This window comes from Coptis chinensis, chromosome 8 (assembly GCF_015680905.1).
Source record: "Coptis chinensis isolate HL-2020 chromosome 8, ASM1568090v1, whole genome shotgun sequence".
NCBI classification, from domain to species: Eukaryota; Viridiplantae; Streptophyta; class Magnoliopsida; order Ranunculales; family Ranunculaceae; genus Coptis; species Coptis chinensis.
Genome location: NC_141463.1, coordinates 2670266 through 2688956, shown reverse-complemented (window position 1 = coordinate 2688956; position 18691 = coordinate 2670266). Strand labels below are relative to the sequence as shown.

The following is an 18691-nucleotide window of genomic DNA, read 5'->3' as shown; positions in this document are numbered from 1 at the left end:
AACGAGATTAAGATGGCAGCGGCGCCATTTGATAACCGTAAAAATAGTAGAATCCTAAATATTAATGTTAATAACACTAATACATAATCCTACCGTTCTTATGTTTAAATCAATTCTTCTTACTCTCAAAACATAATCATGCAATATAATGAGTAAGGACTCGTCCACTCTTAACTCTCTAGACTTAAAAGGGTGGGTGGCCAACTCCCGTCTACATATTTTCCCAGGGAAACTAAAAACCCGTTGGTTTGGTCCTTTTCTGGTTACTGAAGTCACCCCTTACGGGGCAATCACCTTGGTAAATCCCAATGACAACAGTACCTTTCAAGTTAATGGTCAATAGTTAAAACATTTTTACGAACTTCTGTCCCCTGATGTAGAGGAAGTCCTTTTACAGGACCTTGTCTATGAGGATTGACCTTTGTCCTTGGTGTACTTCCTTTCACTTCCATATAGTGGTAAGTGCACCATTCAGGTAACCAGGCCCTCCCTAGGGAGTGTGTGGCTGTAAGTACCAGAACCTAAGTCCACGGTTAACATAATTCACGTTTTCCACTTTTGCATGTTTTCTCGGTTTTGGAGTCATGTTCCTCTATGAGGTGAATTATGTATTTATTGTTTTTCGTTTTTCTTATAATAAACTAATAAAAAAATAAAATAAAATAAATAATAATAAAAAATTCTTAATCATAGAAATAGCAATCCAACAAGTCTTGGGGAATCTGACTTTAAACGACCCACGTTAGAACAAATTTTGTGTTTAAAAATTTGTTTGGGGGTGGGCAATCGGTCTTTCCATCTGGATTGCCCTAACTTTCCATTTGTGTTGCTTAGGCCCATTACTTGTAGTTCAATAGGGTTGACGTTATCTTAAACTTAGATTTTCTTCGTTCGCATAACTTACGTCACACACGCACTTCGAGGCATTTTCCACCTTCTTATACGTCACCCATGGTTGGAATTGAGTGTTTTATAGATCATTGAATTGGAAATTCTCTACTGATCATTTTCATAACTCATTCGCCAAAATCGGACCAGTAACGAAGCGCCAAATTGAATTTGAAATTGCGCGAAAAATCGGAAAACTCGGAATTCAAATTGGGCTTGGGCCCAAACCGCACGCACGACTGTGCGTCTCCTTCATTCCCAAAAATGCATAGTTCTTTCCTTTTCAATCCCGCCGGTTACCAAGGTTTAAAACAAACCTTAAACAACAAAATAAAAAAAAAATAAAAAAAAAATAAAAGAGAGAAAAAGAAACCTAACTGCACCCACGCCAAGAAAATCAAATCCAACTAAAATCTTCTCCAAACCATTACCACCACCACCCCAACTCCGAAAACAGCCACCAATTCAAGTAACCACCGCCACCACCGTTGTTTTTAGTTGTTTTTTCTTTAAACTCGCCTCCCCCACAGTCTACAAAACCATTAGTTGTCTCAGAAACTTCAATGGCGCTACGACGAAGAATTTTGCCGGAGCACGCGTTTGCTTCCGAACGACTTCGCCCATTTTACGGCACGGAGATGATTAGGAGGGATTGGAACGGACTCGGTACTTTCGACCGAGGAGTTCTATCACTATGATTTGGTAGAACAGTTTTATAAGAACCGAGAATTGGAGGGATAGGATTTTCATAAAGGTAGCAAGAACGAGGAGGGAAGTAACGAGGCGGTTGTTGGTGAATCGTTAGGAATTACGCAGAAAGCAACCTAGTAACGACAATTCAGGAATCGATATCTTTGGAGTTCCCGCTTTGATGAAGGATACCGTCGTGGAGGGTGAATACAATCCGACATCTCATTGCATCCGCCAACCTCCAGAACCAATCAACCGGTCAGTAGCTTAGTGGATTGGTAGGAACGCCCCTGAAAGACAAAGTCGATGATATCGGCTGCAATGTGCGCGACGTTCTCGGATTTTGCAAACAAATAAGTATAATTTCTGCATCCTCGATTTAATGTTTAATGTGATTAGAGGAGTGGGAAAGAGCTTGGCCTCTTCCCCGTATTGATCACTAAGATCATGCTCTCCTTTAGAGCTGTCGCAAAATCTGCTCCTATTAAGATCAAATTGCATTCTAATGCAAGTATCTATACGGATTGCATCCAAGAGACGTGGCCGTTGTCTGAAGGAAAGGTGGTTGAGTCGGAGGATGAAAGGGAGGATATGACATGTCTGGATGACGATGCATTAAATACTTGTAGTTCTACTTTAGAATGCATGCAAGTGTTGCAAACTGGCTTGCGTTGCGTTTATGGTATTTGTGAAGATATCAGAGATGGACAGATTGTAGTTCGAAATAAGCAAACGAACCTTCAGACGAGACTTGAAATGCTCGAAAGGGTTCAGGACGATATCTTGTCTAACATGGAGACTATCCACCAAAGATCAACAAGCCCGATTATGCGAGAACTTCGATCGAGATGGAAGCAGCCGCTTGTTCCGAATAGAGATGCTACGACGCATGCCACCCGTGGAGGACTCTGTTTCAGCCGAGTCCGACAGGCATGAGCGTCGTCGCCGAAGGACAGATGGTTCAAGCCATTCTCCATCCCAGGGCCATTCTCCATCCCAGGGCCAATCTCCATCTCAGGGTCCATCTTCATCACATAACTAGGTGTTCACCATCAGTTTGTGTTCGCTATTATTTCATGATTTTGTTTTATTAGTTGGATTTTAATTCAGTTGTTAAATTTAAATATTAAGGTGTTTGTTTTATGTTGTTTGGTTTTAAATTTAAGTTTTAATATAATTCGTTATATGATCATCTCAACAGAAAAGTTGTCTTGGAGGAAAGGTTGAGAATTTGGCGATATCGGCATATCTATGAATTGTGTGGTGGTAGCATGAAATGTAGGAGAGTTTAGAAGTTACTATTCTAAATCCATTATGAAAGATACCGTGATTTTTTAAAAATCACGAAAATGGTTTGTTTCCGTTTTCGGGTTTGGAATTTTTCTATTTCCGAAAATTGCCTTAAAACAATTTGGGAACTTGCCGATTCGTTTTGGAAGCTCAGAACCTATTTAAACTCCCTTCATTCTACACTAACAAACCACACTACACCCCAACATCATCCCGCACCTTTCACTCCAAGCTTTTCCTTCTTTTTCCTCTAAACTCCTGTTTTCAAAGATTCTACGAAGCCGCTGCGCCTGCATGTACACTTTCACAAAGTTTAGTCAGAGCGCGACCCGCGCCCTCCTTGAGTGTGACCCGCGCCCAAACTCTGTAATTATAAAACTTCGAGCCACGACCAGCGCTTCTTAGCGACTGCGCCCAAACTCTGTAATTCTAAAACCCACGAGCGCCAACAACGCTTCAAAAAGCGACGCCACTGCCATCTGTGAACACGGAAGTTCCAATTTTTTTGAGGGTCATTCCAAGATTTTTGGAACTGTTCAAGGAGTCGTTGAGATGACATCTCCTATAGTCATACCAACAGTCTTTTCGAAGGCGTGTTGGGAACCGAGACCTATGGACATTGGTTCCGGCCACGGGATCCTACGATTAGGATGGCGTCATCTACCGGTAAGTGATGACGATTCATATTCACCACGACTTCTTTGCTTATTTCTACGACCACGTTAAATTCTATTTTAATCAGGATGGAGAACAAGAATTCTCTGTCGTAGTCGATGACACGACATATAAATTCAATAAAAATGTGGTCGCTTTAGTTTCAGGATTACAAATACCTGACCCTGTTCACACATGGGCATATATGACCGATAATACATATCTTTATGATTATACATATTTCCATGAGTATTATGGGGGAGGGGCATTTCGAGTAATGGACCAGGGGCGATATAACATTGCCCTTGGTAGCCTTTCCCTAAACGTAGGCACCACCATGCTATTCATCCTGATGAATATTTTGGGGGAATGGCAGTTCATTTCTGCAAACAAGATGCTCGCTGGTGACATTTTCCTCCTTTAGCCGAGGGGCGTTAGATATGACATTCCCCGAGTTTTAGTCGCTAGTCTTAAGAGAGCCCAAACCATGAGGCATAAGTATCTTCTTATGCCCGTATTGGTAAAGCCGCATCATGTGTAGTTGTTTACGTATGATACGTGCACAATTCATAGATTGGAAAAGGGTTGAAGTCATGAGACCCACCATTAGGTGGTTAAGCTCATTCGCGAATAATGACTTGGCCGGGATGGCGGTCGCGACCTCAATTAATCGCCCGTACATCCCATCGGACATAATAACACTTAACGAGGTTAGCATTAGTAGATGATAAATGGCGGCAAGCTTGGCAAGTTATAATGGGTGGACGGGATCTTGAAGGAACCTCATCTCTTTAATGAGGAGGAGGATGCTTAAAGCGGGAGATAAGGTAAGTTTTTAGTTTTGTTATTGTGCGCTTATGTCCCAAGCAATTTAATTACTGTTAACCCCATAATGGGTGGAACTCTTATAGAGTTAAAGTCGGTATTTTATTTCCTATATTAGTATGTTATAACCTTGTTTTGCAGATGTCCCAGAATTTCACGCGTTTCTATGGTATTTTTCTACCCTCTTTATTTAAATGCTTTGAGGACAGAGCATGCTTCTTGTTTGGGGGGGGGGGGATAGAAACACGTGTAATTAAGGCATCTGTTAGGATATAGAAATGTATAATATGTATTTGTTTTCAAGTTAAAAATTTTCAAAAATATAAATAAATAAGTTTATACTATACACTTAGGAATATTGGTATTGTTTTCTTTCTCTATGCTCTTAACAATCTAGAAGTCTCACGTAGCTTTTGCATCAGAATAATTGTTAGAAACTTAGGTTAATATGTAGATAATAATCTTTGCATCTATCTATAAATATATTACATGAGTATCTATGATTGTTAGCGATAAGTTTCTCGAAAGCTAGGCTAGAATACTTATTCTACAAATCCTGTGAGAATATAGCCTAAAGCCTTATATGAAATAAACATTTGAGAAATGACACAAGGGAGAAGTAAAATCCGGATAGAGAAATCACACGTCCACTTGCTTGATCACTATGCCATATCCTAAGCGAGAATTTAGGCCCTTTTGGATCGATATAGCCAGAAATTCAAACCTATGAATTATTTTCCGCTAGTCGCCCCTCTGAGCCTTTCTTTAGCCTTTCATAACCCACAAATCCTTTACCCTGTTACAAAAACAAAACAAAATAAAAAAAAATAATAAATAATTTAAAAAAAAAAATCAACCTACCCAATCTAGAATAAGTCTAAGAATAGAATGAGGAAGAAAGAAGAAGAGAAAAACCGGTGTAAACAAAAGTTAGTTAATTGCTTCAGAAAATAAAGAAAAGAAGTTTCCATCTAAAGAAAAGAAAAATAAAAATAGAAATAAAATAAAAACTCTGAAAAAATAGAATAAAAGGAGTTAAAAGCCAAATAAAAAGAAAAAAATATGGCTAAGGATGGAAACAAAGTGTAGAAGCAAAAGTAAATAACAAGGTTTTCTCTAAGTTACATAATATGAAGACTCTACTATCTCAGACTTGTCCCTTTGAATATCCATTTCCTTCTTTTTTAAACCATCTCCTAATCCCCGCAACACCTAATAAAGATCTCTAGCTCAATTAGGAATAGGTTAGTGTGATAGTAAGTGGCAGATTTGTTTGATCGACTCCGGCTTCCTTGTTGTCATTGAGATTGTAAGGTAAAGTGTGCCCACAACGTGACACTGAGTAGTAAAAACTTGAGGAAAAAATCAGAGTGGTTTTCGTCTTGATATTTATGTAAGGACCTACTTAAGGACGCTATTCCGAGTTTTCAGAAACGAACCTGCTAGGCATTTCATAGTATTACTCATAGTATTTATATTTGTATCATAGATGATTGATTATTATGCATATATTAGCTTAGGTTTTTGACTTGGTTATTCTTATTCATTTGCTAGTGAGATGTATAGATAGTTGGGACATGAATGAGGAAACAATAATTTTATTTCTTAGTCGTTGTAGTATAGTTGAAGTTTGTGAGTACCTTCACTGGAAAACTCTCACGAGGCTATAACTCGTCCACTAGAGAATTCCTAGTGGTTTAAGGCTTTGTTGCATATGGTCAATGCAATCGCGACTTTCAGTGAAATGAGAGTAGTTAGAACTCCATTTTGGTCACTTATTCTAATTTCTCATCTTTGCTTGAGGACAAGCAAAATGCTGTTTGGGGGTGGTTTGATAAGAGCCCAAAACTGTAGTTTTAACCATCCGAAATCATACTTTTAGACCCGATTATGTGAGTAATAATTAAGAGTTAACACTGACTACGTGTTTTTATGCATTTCAGGTTTCAAAGTCCATTATGTGTAGAAATGTGCCACTTTAGCGAGATAAAGGAGCAAAGGTCGGTTACTAAGGAGTTGCGTGATTAAAGGCCAAGATTCAAGAAGACAAAGCCTTTTTAAAGCCCGGTCAAAAGCTGAAAAGTCGACGCGGGCAGAAACAACACACAAGTCAGCAGAACTTCCGAAGGCCGTATTTTTGGACTCAGACCTCGGAATGAGGCCTACCTTATGTCAAAACGACCGGCTCGGAAAGAGCTTTCCAATGGTCTAAGCCTTGATCCAATCAGAGGAGCAGAAGTGGACAAAAAGTCTGTTGAAGATAACTATAGCTGAAGAGGCCTTTTTGGACTGAAAGAATTGGGTTTTGGGCCTGATTCTCTGGCCCAAAACATGGCTCCAAGCCCATGCACGATTTTTGGATCTGAAAGTATAAAAACCAAAGCTTAACTCTTTGTTAATGGTAGCTAGTTAGACCTAAAAAATATATATAATTCTAGATCTAGTTTTCAGTAGAGTAATTAAGTTTAAGTTCCATTTTCAATTCTTGTTTTAGATTAAGTCTTTGAATCATTGTTCTTGATTGATTAGATAAATAAAATAGTTATTTTTATCAATTTCAATTTTTGTCATTTCAATTTATAGATCTAATTTTAATTCTTGTTGATTATCATTTTAAGTAGTTTAAGTAGATTGAAACATTGTTAGTTAAATTAGTTAAGTTAAATTTTAATATGATGTGTAGTTATAATTCAATGGGAAATGATGGGTTGATGACTCAAGGCTAAAACCTCCATTAGAGGGTTGATGAAGCTTTGATGAAAACTTAGTGGTATAGTGTAGAAGCATTGTAGAATCTATTCCACTCTAGAAGGTCGTGATTAAGCCATGAGAATGGGTGGGCGACCTCACATGCTAGTTAGTATTTGGTAGAAATGCCATGAACACTAGGGATTAGAACTTCGAAATTCTTGCCGTAAAGAACGTGAGAATCGAGATACAAGAATCTATGCTAGGTTATTAAGTTGGATTCGAGGTGGATTCAATTCCCTCTAATCCTTTATCTAGATTCAAAACAATCATATTTCCATAGCATTAAGTAGTTTAAATTCAACATAATCAATTTCATATTGTATCGTAGTATAACACCCTTCGTAAAGCTCTCATTAGACTTAAGACCGATTAATTAGACTAGAAAACATTCCATGCTAGAGAACTAGGAGTGGAACGAATTTGTTACTCCACTCTATTTCGATAGAATTGAGAGTAGAAACTTTGATAAATATAGACACGTAAATAGTTTTAGTTTACTTACGTTTTGAGTTCATCGTTCATTTCGTAGGTAAACTAGTCATTTTAACGTTTATCAAACTAAGCAAGCTAATGTTTACGCATGATTTTACACATTATATCCCCGGCAGCGGTGCCATTTGATAAAAGTGATTTTACGTATTCTAACTATCTATGCCTAAACACAAATAATCAATTTACGTAAATACGTGTTTATATCAATATTCCTACTCTCAATAACGAAGTAATATAAGAGAGTCAGGATTCGTTCCACTCTTAAACCCTCAAGACTTAATTAGAATTCAACTACTCGACACAAAGAACAATGTGAGAGTAATGTGTGATGTGAATTTTCTAATATCATTATACTATCATTTCCCAAGCAAATCAAACAAGACATGGTATAAAGGGTTGAACTTTGCTTATTCGAATTTAAAAGGAAACTACTCATGTAAGAATTGATTTAAACTAATAGTGACAAATACTAAATCAATGAATTGCAATAGATGTTTAATGGAAAATGAAGCTAGATTATAAAAAACAACTAACTTTATTGATCTAATGAAAAGTAACAATGATTCAATAATCTATATTAAAACAAGGTATGAAAACTAATTAATTAATGGGATAAAACTCAAAACTAGATCTAGATCTATCTTTTTCTAACCCTAAACTCCATTAACATTAGCTTCCTAACCTAACTTATTTTCTAACCTAACTATCTACCATTAACAAAGAGCTAAGCTTTTTTTTTTATATGTTCAGATCCAAAAATTGTGCATGGGCTTAGAGCCACATTTTGGGCCAGAGAATCAGGCCCAAAACCCAATACTTTCAGTCCAAAAAGGCCTCTTCAGCTGCAGTTAGCTTCAACAGACTTTTCGTCCACTTCTGCTCCTCTGATTGCATCAAGGCTTAGACCATTGGAAAGCTTTTTCCGAGCCGGTCGTTTTGACATAAGGTAGGCCCCATTCCAAGGGTCTGAGTCTAAAGATACGGCCTTCGGAAGTTCTGCTGACTTTGTGTGTTGTTTCTGCCCGCGTGGACTTTGACTTTTCATCTTTTGACCGGGCTTTACAGAGGCTTTGTCTTCTTGGAAATTGGTCTTTAATCACAGAACTCCTTAGCAACCGACCTTTGCTCCTTTATCTCGCTAAAAGTGGCACATTTCGCACATAATGGACTTTGAAGCCCGAAATACATAAAACACGTGTCGGTATTAACTCTTACTTATTATTCACATAATTGGTCTAAAAGTACGATTGTTAAGGGGTTAAAACTACAGTTTTGGGCTCTTATCAAACTACCCCAAACAGCATTTTGCTTGTCCTCAAGCAAATATGAGAAATTAGAATAAGTGACCAAAAATGGAGTTCTAACTACACTCGTTTCACTGAGTGCGATTGCATTGACCATATGCAACAAGGCCTTTAAACCACTAGGAATTCCCTAGTGGACGAAGTTATAACCTCGTGAGAGTTTTCCAATGAAGGTACTCACAAACTTCATCTATACTACAACGACTAAGAAATAAAACTATTGTTTCCTCATTCATGTCTCAACTATCTATACATCTCACTAGCAATTGAATAAGAATAACCAAGTCAAAACCTAAACTAATATATGCATAATAATCAATCATCTATGATACAAATATATATACTATGAGTAATACTATGAAATGCCTAGCAAGTTCGTTTTGAAAACTTCGAATAGTGTTCTTAAGTAGGTCCTCACATAAATGTCAAGACAAAACCACTCTGATTTTTCCTCCAAGTTTATTTACTCCATTAATCAAAGGGCACACTTTACCTTACAATCTCAATGACAAACAAGGAAGCGGTCGATCAAACACATCCGCCACTTACTATCACACTAACATATTTCTAATTGAGCTAGAGGTCTTTATTAGGTGTCATGGGATTAGGAGATGGTTTAAGAAGGAAGGAAATGGATATTCAAAAGGACAAGTCTGAGATAATAGAGTCTTCATATTATGTAACTTAGAGAAAACCTTGTTATTTTCTTTTGCTTCTATACTTTGTTTCCATCCTTAGCCATATTTTTCTTTTTCTTTTTTTTTGGCTTTTGACTCCCTTTTATTCTATTTTTGGAGTTTTTATTTATTTCTATTTTTTTTTTCTTTTCCTTGGATGGAAACTTCTTTTCTTTTTCTGAAGCAACTAACTAATTTTTGTTTACACAGGTTTTTCTCTTCTTCTTTCTTCACTCATTCTATTCTCAGACTTATTCTAGATTGGGTAAGTTGAATTTTTTTTTATTTTGTTTTGTTTTTGTAACAGGGTAAAGGAATTGTGGTTTATGGAAGGCTAAAGAAAGGCTCGAGGGGCTTACTTAGCGGAAAAAATAATTCATAGGTTTGAATTTCTGGCTATATCGATCCAAAGAGGGCCTAAATTCTCGCTTAGGATATGGCATAGTGATCAAGCAAGTGGACGTGTGATTTCTCTATCCGGATTTTACTTCTCCCTTGTATCATTTCTCAAATGTTTCGCTCATATAAGGCTTTAGGCTATATTCTCACAGGATTTGTAGAATAAGTACTCTAGCCTAGATTTCAGAAACTTACTGCTAACAATCATAGATACTCATGTAATATATTTATAGATAGATGCAAAGATTATTACCTACATATTAACCTAAGTTTCTAACAATTATTCTGATGCAAAAGCTACGTGAGACTTCTAGATTGTTAAGAGCATAGAGAAAGAAAACAATACCAATATTCCTAAGTGTATAGCATAAACTTATTTATTTATATTTTTGAAAATTTTAACTTGAAAACAAATGTATATTATACATATCTATATCCTAACAGATGCCTTAATTACACGTGTTTCTATATGCCCCCCAACAAGAAGCATGCTTTGTCCTCAAAGCATTTAAATAAAGAGGGTAGAAAAATACCATGGAAACGCGTGAAATTCTGGAACATCTGCAAAACAAGGTTAGAACATACTAATATAGGAAATAAAAACCGACGAACTCTATAAGAGTTCCACCCATTATGGGGTAAATGTAATTAAATTGCTTGGGACATAAGCGGACACTAACCGAAACTAAAAACTTACCTCCACTCCAAATAAGTTTACTCGTCATCCTCCTCTTCTATAAAGAAGTGAGGTTCCTTCGCATCCTGCCATGCCATTATAATTTGCCAAGCTTGCCGCCATTTATCATCTACGGATGCTAACTTGTTAAGCGCCACTTGGTCGGATGGGGTGTAAGGTGCAACCTGATGAGGTTGTATCCTTCACCCTTGCCAAGTCATTGCACGGAAAGATCGGATAATACAATTGGTGGGTCTCACAATTTCGACCCCAACCCAATCCGTGAAACGGGCACAAAAAATAGGGAAAAAACATAGCATAATACGGCAAACTAAAACAGGCATAAGAAGATACTTATGCCTCATGCTATGGGCTTGTGCTAAACTAGACATCAAGGTTCTGGGAAGGTCATGACACATACGTCCCGTGGTTAAAGCAAGGAAGACGTTGCAAGTGGCATCATTCACAGAAGAAAAAACGCCATTCCCCTAAAATGTTTAGCATGATCCAAAACATAACAGTTCCTATGTTCATGGACAAGCTACCAAGGGCGACGTTATATTCGCCTTGGTCCTCGATACGGAAAATGCCTGCCCCCTAAGCCTCATGCAAAAAGTCATAAGTGTAGACATGCATATTATCTACCCAATAGCATCATGGGTCTTGTATTTCAGCGGGCATGGCAAGTCCAAGAACAAATGCTAGCAAGAACCATAAGCGGTTCCCAGCCTACGTGTGTGATCACCTCGCGAAACTAAGCACCATAATTAGTGCTTTGAAACAAATCTTCGAAAGACTGTTCTGGTATTATTGTAGGAGATGTCATCTCAAAAACTACGCCTGGAACAAACTGCAAATCACCCGAAACAACCCGAAAAACTAGAATTTTCCGTGTTCTCGTAAGGCGGCGCTGGTGCGCTTCCACTTGGCGGTCCCGTCCTCTGAGTAAACTTTTTGAAATTGTCTAGGGCGCAGGTGCGCTCGTAAGTGCTGAAGCAGAAGTTTAAGAGGAAAAAGAAAGGAAAGCTTGGAGTGAAAGGTGAGAGATGATGGTGGGGTGTAGTGTGGGTTGTGAGTGTAGAATGAAGGAAGTTTAAATAGGTTCTGAGCTTCCAAAACGAATCGGCAAGTTTCCAAATTGTTTAAGGCAATTTTCGGAAATAGAAAATTTCCAAACCCGAAAATGGAAACAAACCATATTTTTGATTTTATAACAACCCTGGTATCTTTTATACTGGATTTAGAATAGTAACTTCTAAACTCTCTTAGATTTCATCCTACCACCACATCTAATCATAGGTATGCCAATTACGACAATATTCTCAACCTTCACTCCAAAACAAACTCTAAAATGGAGGATCTTCTACAAATCATGATAGAATAAATAATACCACCCCCAAACAATTCGGAAAGGTGGAATTAACAATAAAATCCATGCACAATTTGAAAAGAACAATATTATATTAAAATTGAAATTCAAACAACATTTAACTACCAAATTCAAAGTTAACTACGGAATTTAACAACGTAACATCCTATCTACTAAAAATAATAAAAAACAACATCAAAACAACAAATAAGGAGAAATATAGCTACTTTTAAGGGAGCGAGGTGGGGGTAAGAATAGGAAGTTTAGTGATCAAGCATGGAAAAACCAAACACCCCACCCCCAAACAAATTTTTGAAAACAGGTTTGTAAAAATTTGTTTTAAAATGTGGGTCTTTTAAAGTCAGATTCCCTAGACTTAAAGTGATATATATGTATTTACATGCAGTTTCCCATATATCAATAATCTAAACAATTGTGGATCTTTCCATAAATAGTTAACATGGAATGCACCACCAAACAGAATCAAGCTCCAAAACTTTCTATGGCGCAACTTAGTTGAATAAGAAGGTGTCCAAGTGAATGATCGTGAGTAAATGAATGGTTTTGGAAAATACTTGGAATGTGGATAAGTGTTAGAAGAAAAGGGTGGGAAGAATGATTGGATTTTATGAGGGATTAACTCAGGTGGATGGTGGTAGGGTGGTGCTCTAGGTACTGCTTGAGAAGGTGGATCATCACAGGCTCTTAGAAACTCGTCGAATTCCTCATCTAGGTTGTTCGCATCCATATAATTATGGTATTCATCTCCATCTTGAAGGAATTCATCTATCTCGTCTATTGTGAGGTTTAGTCCATCTCTTCTATGGTCAGAAGGCAGGGTTGAAAATTCTTTCTCTAGTTCAGTTATGTTCAAAGAGTCAAAATTGTGATCTTTGTCTTCTTCCATAAGAGGGATATGTACTAGTGTAGGGATGACATCGTCGGAAGCACTAATGTGATATACAAAACTCTCAATAGACTTAACTTCACCTTCTACAGGAAAATCTAGTTGTTCATGCGGTGTTTTATCCTATACCTAATATGAGGGGGAACATATTTGTTAACCGTTGCTTTATCTTTTATCACTTTCCAACTAGGTTTCCATATTGGAACCTCTACAGGTGTAGGGTCTTCAATTTCTATGACAGTATTTGGTATGGTATCATTTATAGTTTGCGGGTGATCTTTAGGTATAGTCACTTGGTTATCAACTACTCTCCCTGAACGAAGGGTAGTATTTGCCTAGAGGTCTCCTTTGGTTTATATTACCATTACATCAATACTTTTTATTTCGAAGGCGGTGTTTGTTAACTTAGGATTAGGCACTGCTTGACTTGGAAACACGCCGGTTTGGTTATTATTTTGGTTAGAAGACATGTCAATAACCTTTTGGCACAAAGACTGCATCATTTGCATCGTTTGTTTCATCATATTAGAGTTTTGATCATCTTTGATCTTTCATCAAGTTGAGTTTTGTTGCATAATTTGATTTTGTTTCTCCAACAAGGTCACTACTACTTTGTCTGTAGATGGTTGTATTGGAATTAAAGCTTGTTAAGCGTTCATGTCTTGATGTTGATAGTTCTGGGTTATGGGTACTAAACCTCTATTCTGGTCACCTAAGTTCCCTTGTCCTTGATGTTGAGTTAACCGGTTTGAAGTGTGATGGTTGTGGTGGTGTTTGTGCATAGACAAGAGGACAATAGAAGTCGGAATGCTCAAGACTACAAATGACATTACAACGAAAGTAGAGTTAATGTTCATGACCGGAGTGGGTTGTTGTTGAAACGAGATGGCATCTACCTTTTAGTGAGGGCATCGATAAGAGTTTTAAGCTCTCGGGATCATATTTAACCTCAAGAGAATAAGGAAAGGAGCGGGAGGAATCGTTACCTCCCCAATTGGTGTTCTTCTTAGATTGATCTTCTAAGAATTTATAAGCCTCCAAGGCTCCTTTACTAAGAAAACTACCCCTCCATAATATCTAGAACCTCCTTATAATAATGTGAAAGCCCCTTGAAGAAAGCACGAACAAAGCGTGTCTTTCGCAAGATTATGATCTTGGGCATTCAATGAGAAGATCGATGAAACGATTCCGTGCCTCCTCAAAAGGATTCATGAGGATTCCGGCCAAGAAATGAATCTTGTGAAACATTTCATTTGTCTTTAGTGGTGGGTAAAATTGTTCCATGAACAATTGAACAAGTTGAGCCCATGAGTCCACGAGTTTGGCGTTTGGGGCAGTTAACCAAGACGCCGCCTTTGTCGGCTAGGGTGAAAGGAAACACCCTAAGTTTAACTTGATCCGGACTTACGCTAGGATGATGGAATGTAGTGAGAACTTGGTCTATCCTACGCGATGTCTTTGGTAAGGCTTCTCGTGGTCTAAACCATGAAAACCGGGTAACAAGTTAAATATATTAGGGGGATTCAAAAATCCCCACTAGGTCTGCAAAGAACGATGCACCCACTTAGGGCCATCGTTTAGGGCTTTATAAAAATCAGAGAGAGGAGTCTCTTGTTCTTTAGCCATTGATGCAAGTGTAGTGTGTGAAATTCTAGATAGGCGTGTTGTATTTATTTCTACGAAAAACAAGCCTGATTATACTAAAATTAAAACTCTTCTGACAAAAGAAACGAGGAGTGGAAGAAAGGAATACCTGATTGCGTCCTTGCTTCGCTTATGAATAGCGTCTTGTTTACGCGTGTTCAGTGTATATAACAAGTTAGAACACTGAAAAACTTGAAAAATCGAAGTTCAAAACAAAAATGTGGAAATCCGGCTAAAATCAGCTCAGGGCATGGGTGCGCTCTCCTTGGGCGCAGGTGCGCCTCAGGGTTTTGTGAATGTCCAGTGTTTGAGCGCGGGTCGCGTTCAGCTTCCAGTGTTTTGAGCGCAGGTACGCTTGCTTAGGGCGCGGGTCGCGCTCAAGAACTTCAGATGTCCAGTGTTTGAGCGCGGGTCGCGCTCGGTTTGGGCGCGGGTCGCGCTCAAGAATTTCAGATGTCCAGTGTTTGAGCGCGGGTCGCGCTTCAGGGTGTTCAAATTTTAGGCCTTTTATCGTACTCCAAAAAATTTGAAATTTTTACAGTAATTTTCTAAGACGTTTAGCAAGTAGCCTATAAAATTTCAGATCAATCGGAGCTATGAAAGTCCCTCTACTGCCCTGCAAAGTTTGCAAAATAGTTTTCGGACACAATACAAACAACCGAATGGTTAACCCATCAAAACAAAGCCAAAAATTTCCAAATTTTTACTGGAGACTCCTGACAGATCCTACTTGTTCTTGTAAAAACTTTAGAGCAATTGGAGTTCTACAACCTTTCCTTATTGGCTGGTGTTCCAGATATTAAGTGTTTGCAACACTGCAGAAACACACTGGAAACACTCTACTATTTAGGAGGTCAAAACAAATAAAAAACTCGTCAAATTTTAACTACAAACTCCTCACTTAGGATAGATACTCCTGTAAAAATTATAGAATTTTTAGAAGTCCCTAAGTAACCTTACTCGTCTGTTTTTCAAGAACATACGGTGTGAAAACTGAAATGCAGCACTGTAAGGATCGTATTTTTTCACAAGGTAAACCAACTTTGAAAATTTTGAAAATATTCTAGTAAATCAACAACACATTAAATATTATGTCTGAAAATTTTTAGAATTTTCGAAAATTTAGAAATACCTTCACTGCAGTGCTTTTCTCTGTGAATCCGCATCCCTTATGCCTAAAACAGTGAACAGTTTCGAAAATTCAAGAAATAAGAATGTAAAATTAAAAGGGTGGGTGGGTAGAGAATGGGTAGATCTAGAATTAAAAGGGTTTGATAAGAGCCCAAAACTGTAGAATGGGTTTGAATATAGTGGTGAGTATTCCCGCCTGTCATGCAGGTGACCTGGGTTCGATCCCCGGCAGCGGTGCCGACGCCATTTGATAACCGTAGAAATAATAGAATCCTAAATATTAATGTTAACAACACTAATACGTAATCCTACCGTTCTTACGTTTAAATCAATTATTCTTACTCTCAAAACATAATCATGCAATATAATGAGTAAGGATTCGTCCACTCTTAACTCTCTAGACTTAAATCGAATTCAACTAATCAAACCCAAAAGGAACAATGGTGAGAGTAATGATTTGATGTGAAATTTCTATACTACCATTCCCAATACAAGAACAATAATAACAATAAGACATAATTAAATTAAACTGAAATTAAAACTAATTTAGAACTAAGATTGTGAATAACTAATTATGAATTTAAGACAACTAAATCTAAATACGAATTTAAGCAATAATCTAAATTGAAATGAAGAACTAATACTTTATTCTAAAAACTAAAATATGATTCTAAACTAACTAATTGAATGAATGTAAAAAAAACTAGATCTAGATCTAAAAACTAATCTAGATCTATCTTTTTCTAACCCTAAACTCCATTAACATTAGGTTCCTAACCTAACTACCATTAACAAATAGTCAATCTTTTGTTTTTATACTTTCAGATCCAAAAATCGTGCATGAGCTTGGAGCCATGTTTTGGGCCGGAAAATCGGGCCCAAAACCCAATTTCTTTAGTCCAAAATGGGCTCTTCAAATTGTAGTTGGCTTCGACGATGTTTCATCCACTTATGCTCCTCCTCGATTGGGCCAAGGCTTGACCATTGGAAAGCTCTTTTCCGAGCCACCGTTTTGACATAAGATACGCCTTCGGAAGTTCTCATGACTTGTGTAATCGCTTATCCCCTCGTGTTGACTTTTTCAGCTTTTGGATTGCTTTACAAAGGCTTTGTCTCCTTGATTCTTGGCCTTTATTCACGTAACTCCTTAGCAACCGACCTTTGCTCCTTTATCTCGCTAAAGTGGCACATTTCTGCACATAATGGAGTTTGAAGCCTGAAATGCATAAAAACACGTAATCAGTATTAACTCTTAATTATTACTCACATAATTGGTCTAAAAGTATGATTGTTAAGGGGTTAAAACTACAGTTTTGGGCTCTTATCACTTGTCTCAAAAGAAACCTAATGCAATCAGTTATTGCAGTTAAGTGTATTTGATAATCCCTTCGAACTTGGTCAGATTGTCTGTGAAGAAATGTCTCGATATGCTGCTCTTGATTTAACAAAGCCTGTGCTGCCCTGCAAGCAATATTATGAGCACTATTTGGTCCTCCAATGTGCTCTTTTAATTTGGTTTTCCTTTCCCAATTAGTAAACCCCCTGTGAGAAAAAACATCCCCACCTCCTTGTGTCCCCTTATTAGGTTTAAAGAGATAACAATATAGACAAAACGCGGCATCCTCGTGAATACTATATTCCAACAAACTAAACTCCTCATACCACTCTTTCTGAAAGCGTCGGATTCTCTTGCCTCTTGTTCTTGGAGGAAAAACATGATTAGGCTGGCAAGGACCCCTAAGCAAATATGCTCTTCTCACCGAGTCTTGATCATTAGGATGATAATCTGAAATCTTTTTCCTCAGTGCAGGGTCTCCCTGAAGACTAGACAAGTCAAGTTCTTCACGATGAACCCTCTTTAACGTGGGTTGTTCAACACCGCCATCCTCAGTTTCTTGGTGACTTCGCTTTGAGGAGGATCCTACTTCAACACTAGCAACATTATTTGTGTTATTAGGTGGCTGAGTAGGTTGAGCTGGCAATGACTTTCCTTTGATAAAAAACTTTAACATATATGTTTAAATAATTAAAATAAACCATTAATCAATTGAATTGAAATTGCACTAATTAAAATAAACCACCAATGTTATTATGATATTCACAAAATAAAATTAAATAAAAATATGTGGTTTAATGAATTTACAAAAAGAATACAAAAAAATTAAAAAAACATGATTTAGGAATCAACATGAAAAGATAAAAAATAAGACAAGAAATTTAATAATATTAGACTTACCTAGAAGACTTTAGAATAAAGAGGCAAAGAGTCAAAATCGAGTACCGGGGTTTTTGTTTCGTTATTTATCTTGGAGTATTGGAGTTTTTTGTTTGGGTGTATGTTGTGCTTTTTTTGTCTTTTTGTGGGTTATGGGTTTGGGTTTTTAGTTCGAGGCAATTATGCAAATACTGTTGAGTGATGATATTTTAAAATTTGTCCTGACTTGTGAGAAAGTGAGGAGTACGATGGGATTTAGTCTTTTATACTGTTTTTGGGTTACCGCTTTTTAGTTTCTGCCAAACACTCAAAGTAAAACTTTTTTTTTGTTTACCGAAAGTTGAGGGTGAGCCAGGGTGTACCCTGGGTCCCCCTGGCTCCGCCACTGGTTTACGGTCCATTTTGCTAGTCCCTTAGATTATGAATTACAAACCATTGTAAATGAGGATGCAAATGGAAAATTTTATGTAAGGAAACATTGAGTTTAATATAGGTGGGGGTCTGCATAACCCTAGCTTATTTGTTTAAAAAGAAAACAAAAGATTCGAAAAGGAATTGAAATCTACATTGACAACATAGTGGAAAAGAGCATGTCTGAAGAGGAACACTTAGAAGGTCTGAGGGAGACATTTAGCATACTGCGGACACATAATTTGAAGCTCAATCCGGAGAAATGCACATTTGGGGTGACCACTGGAAAGTTTCTGGGGTATATTGTGACTCACCGCGGAATAAAGGCAAATCCCGAACAAATAAGATCTTTGGTAGAAATGCCCTCC

General features: G+C 37.5%; 1 protein-coding gene across 1 annotated transcript in view; it reads right to left on the bottom strand.

The window, feature by feature from the left end:
• LOC147479306 (uncharacterized) overlaps positions 1 to 17709 on the bottom strand; it is a 28200-nt gene extending 10491 nt beyond the window's left edge. Inside the window, exon 1 of the mRNA XM_086578399.1 lies at positions 17391 to 17709. Coding sequence (XP_086434525.1) covers positions 17391 to 17709 — 319 coding nt within the window. The remainder of the gene's footprint in view (positions 1 to 17390) is intronic.
• Positions 17710 to 18691: the final 982 nt, after the last annotated feature.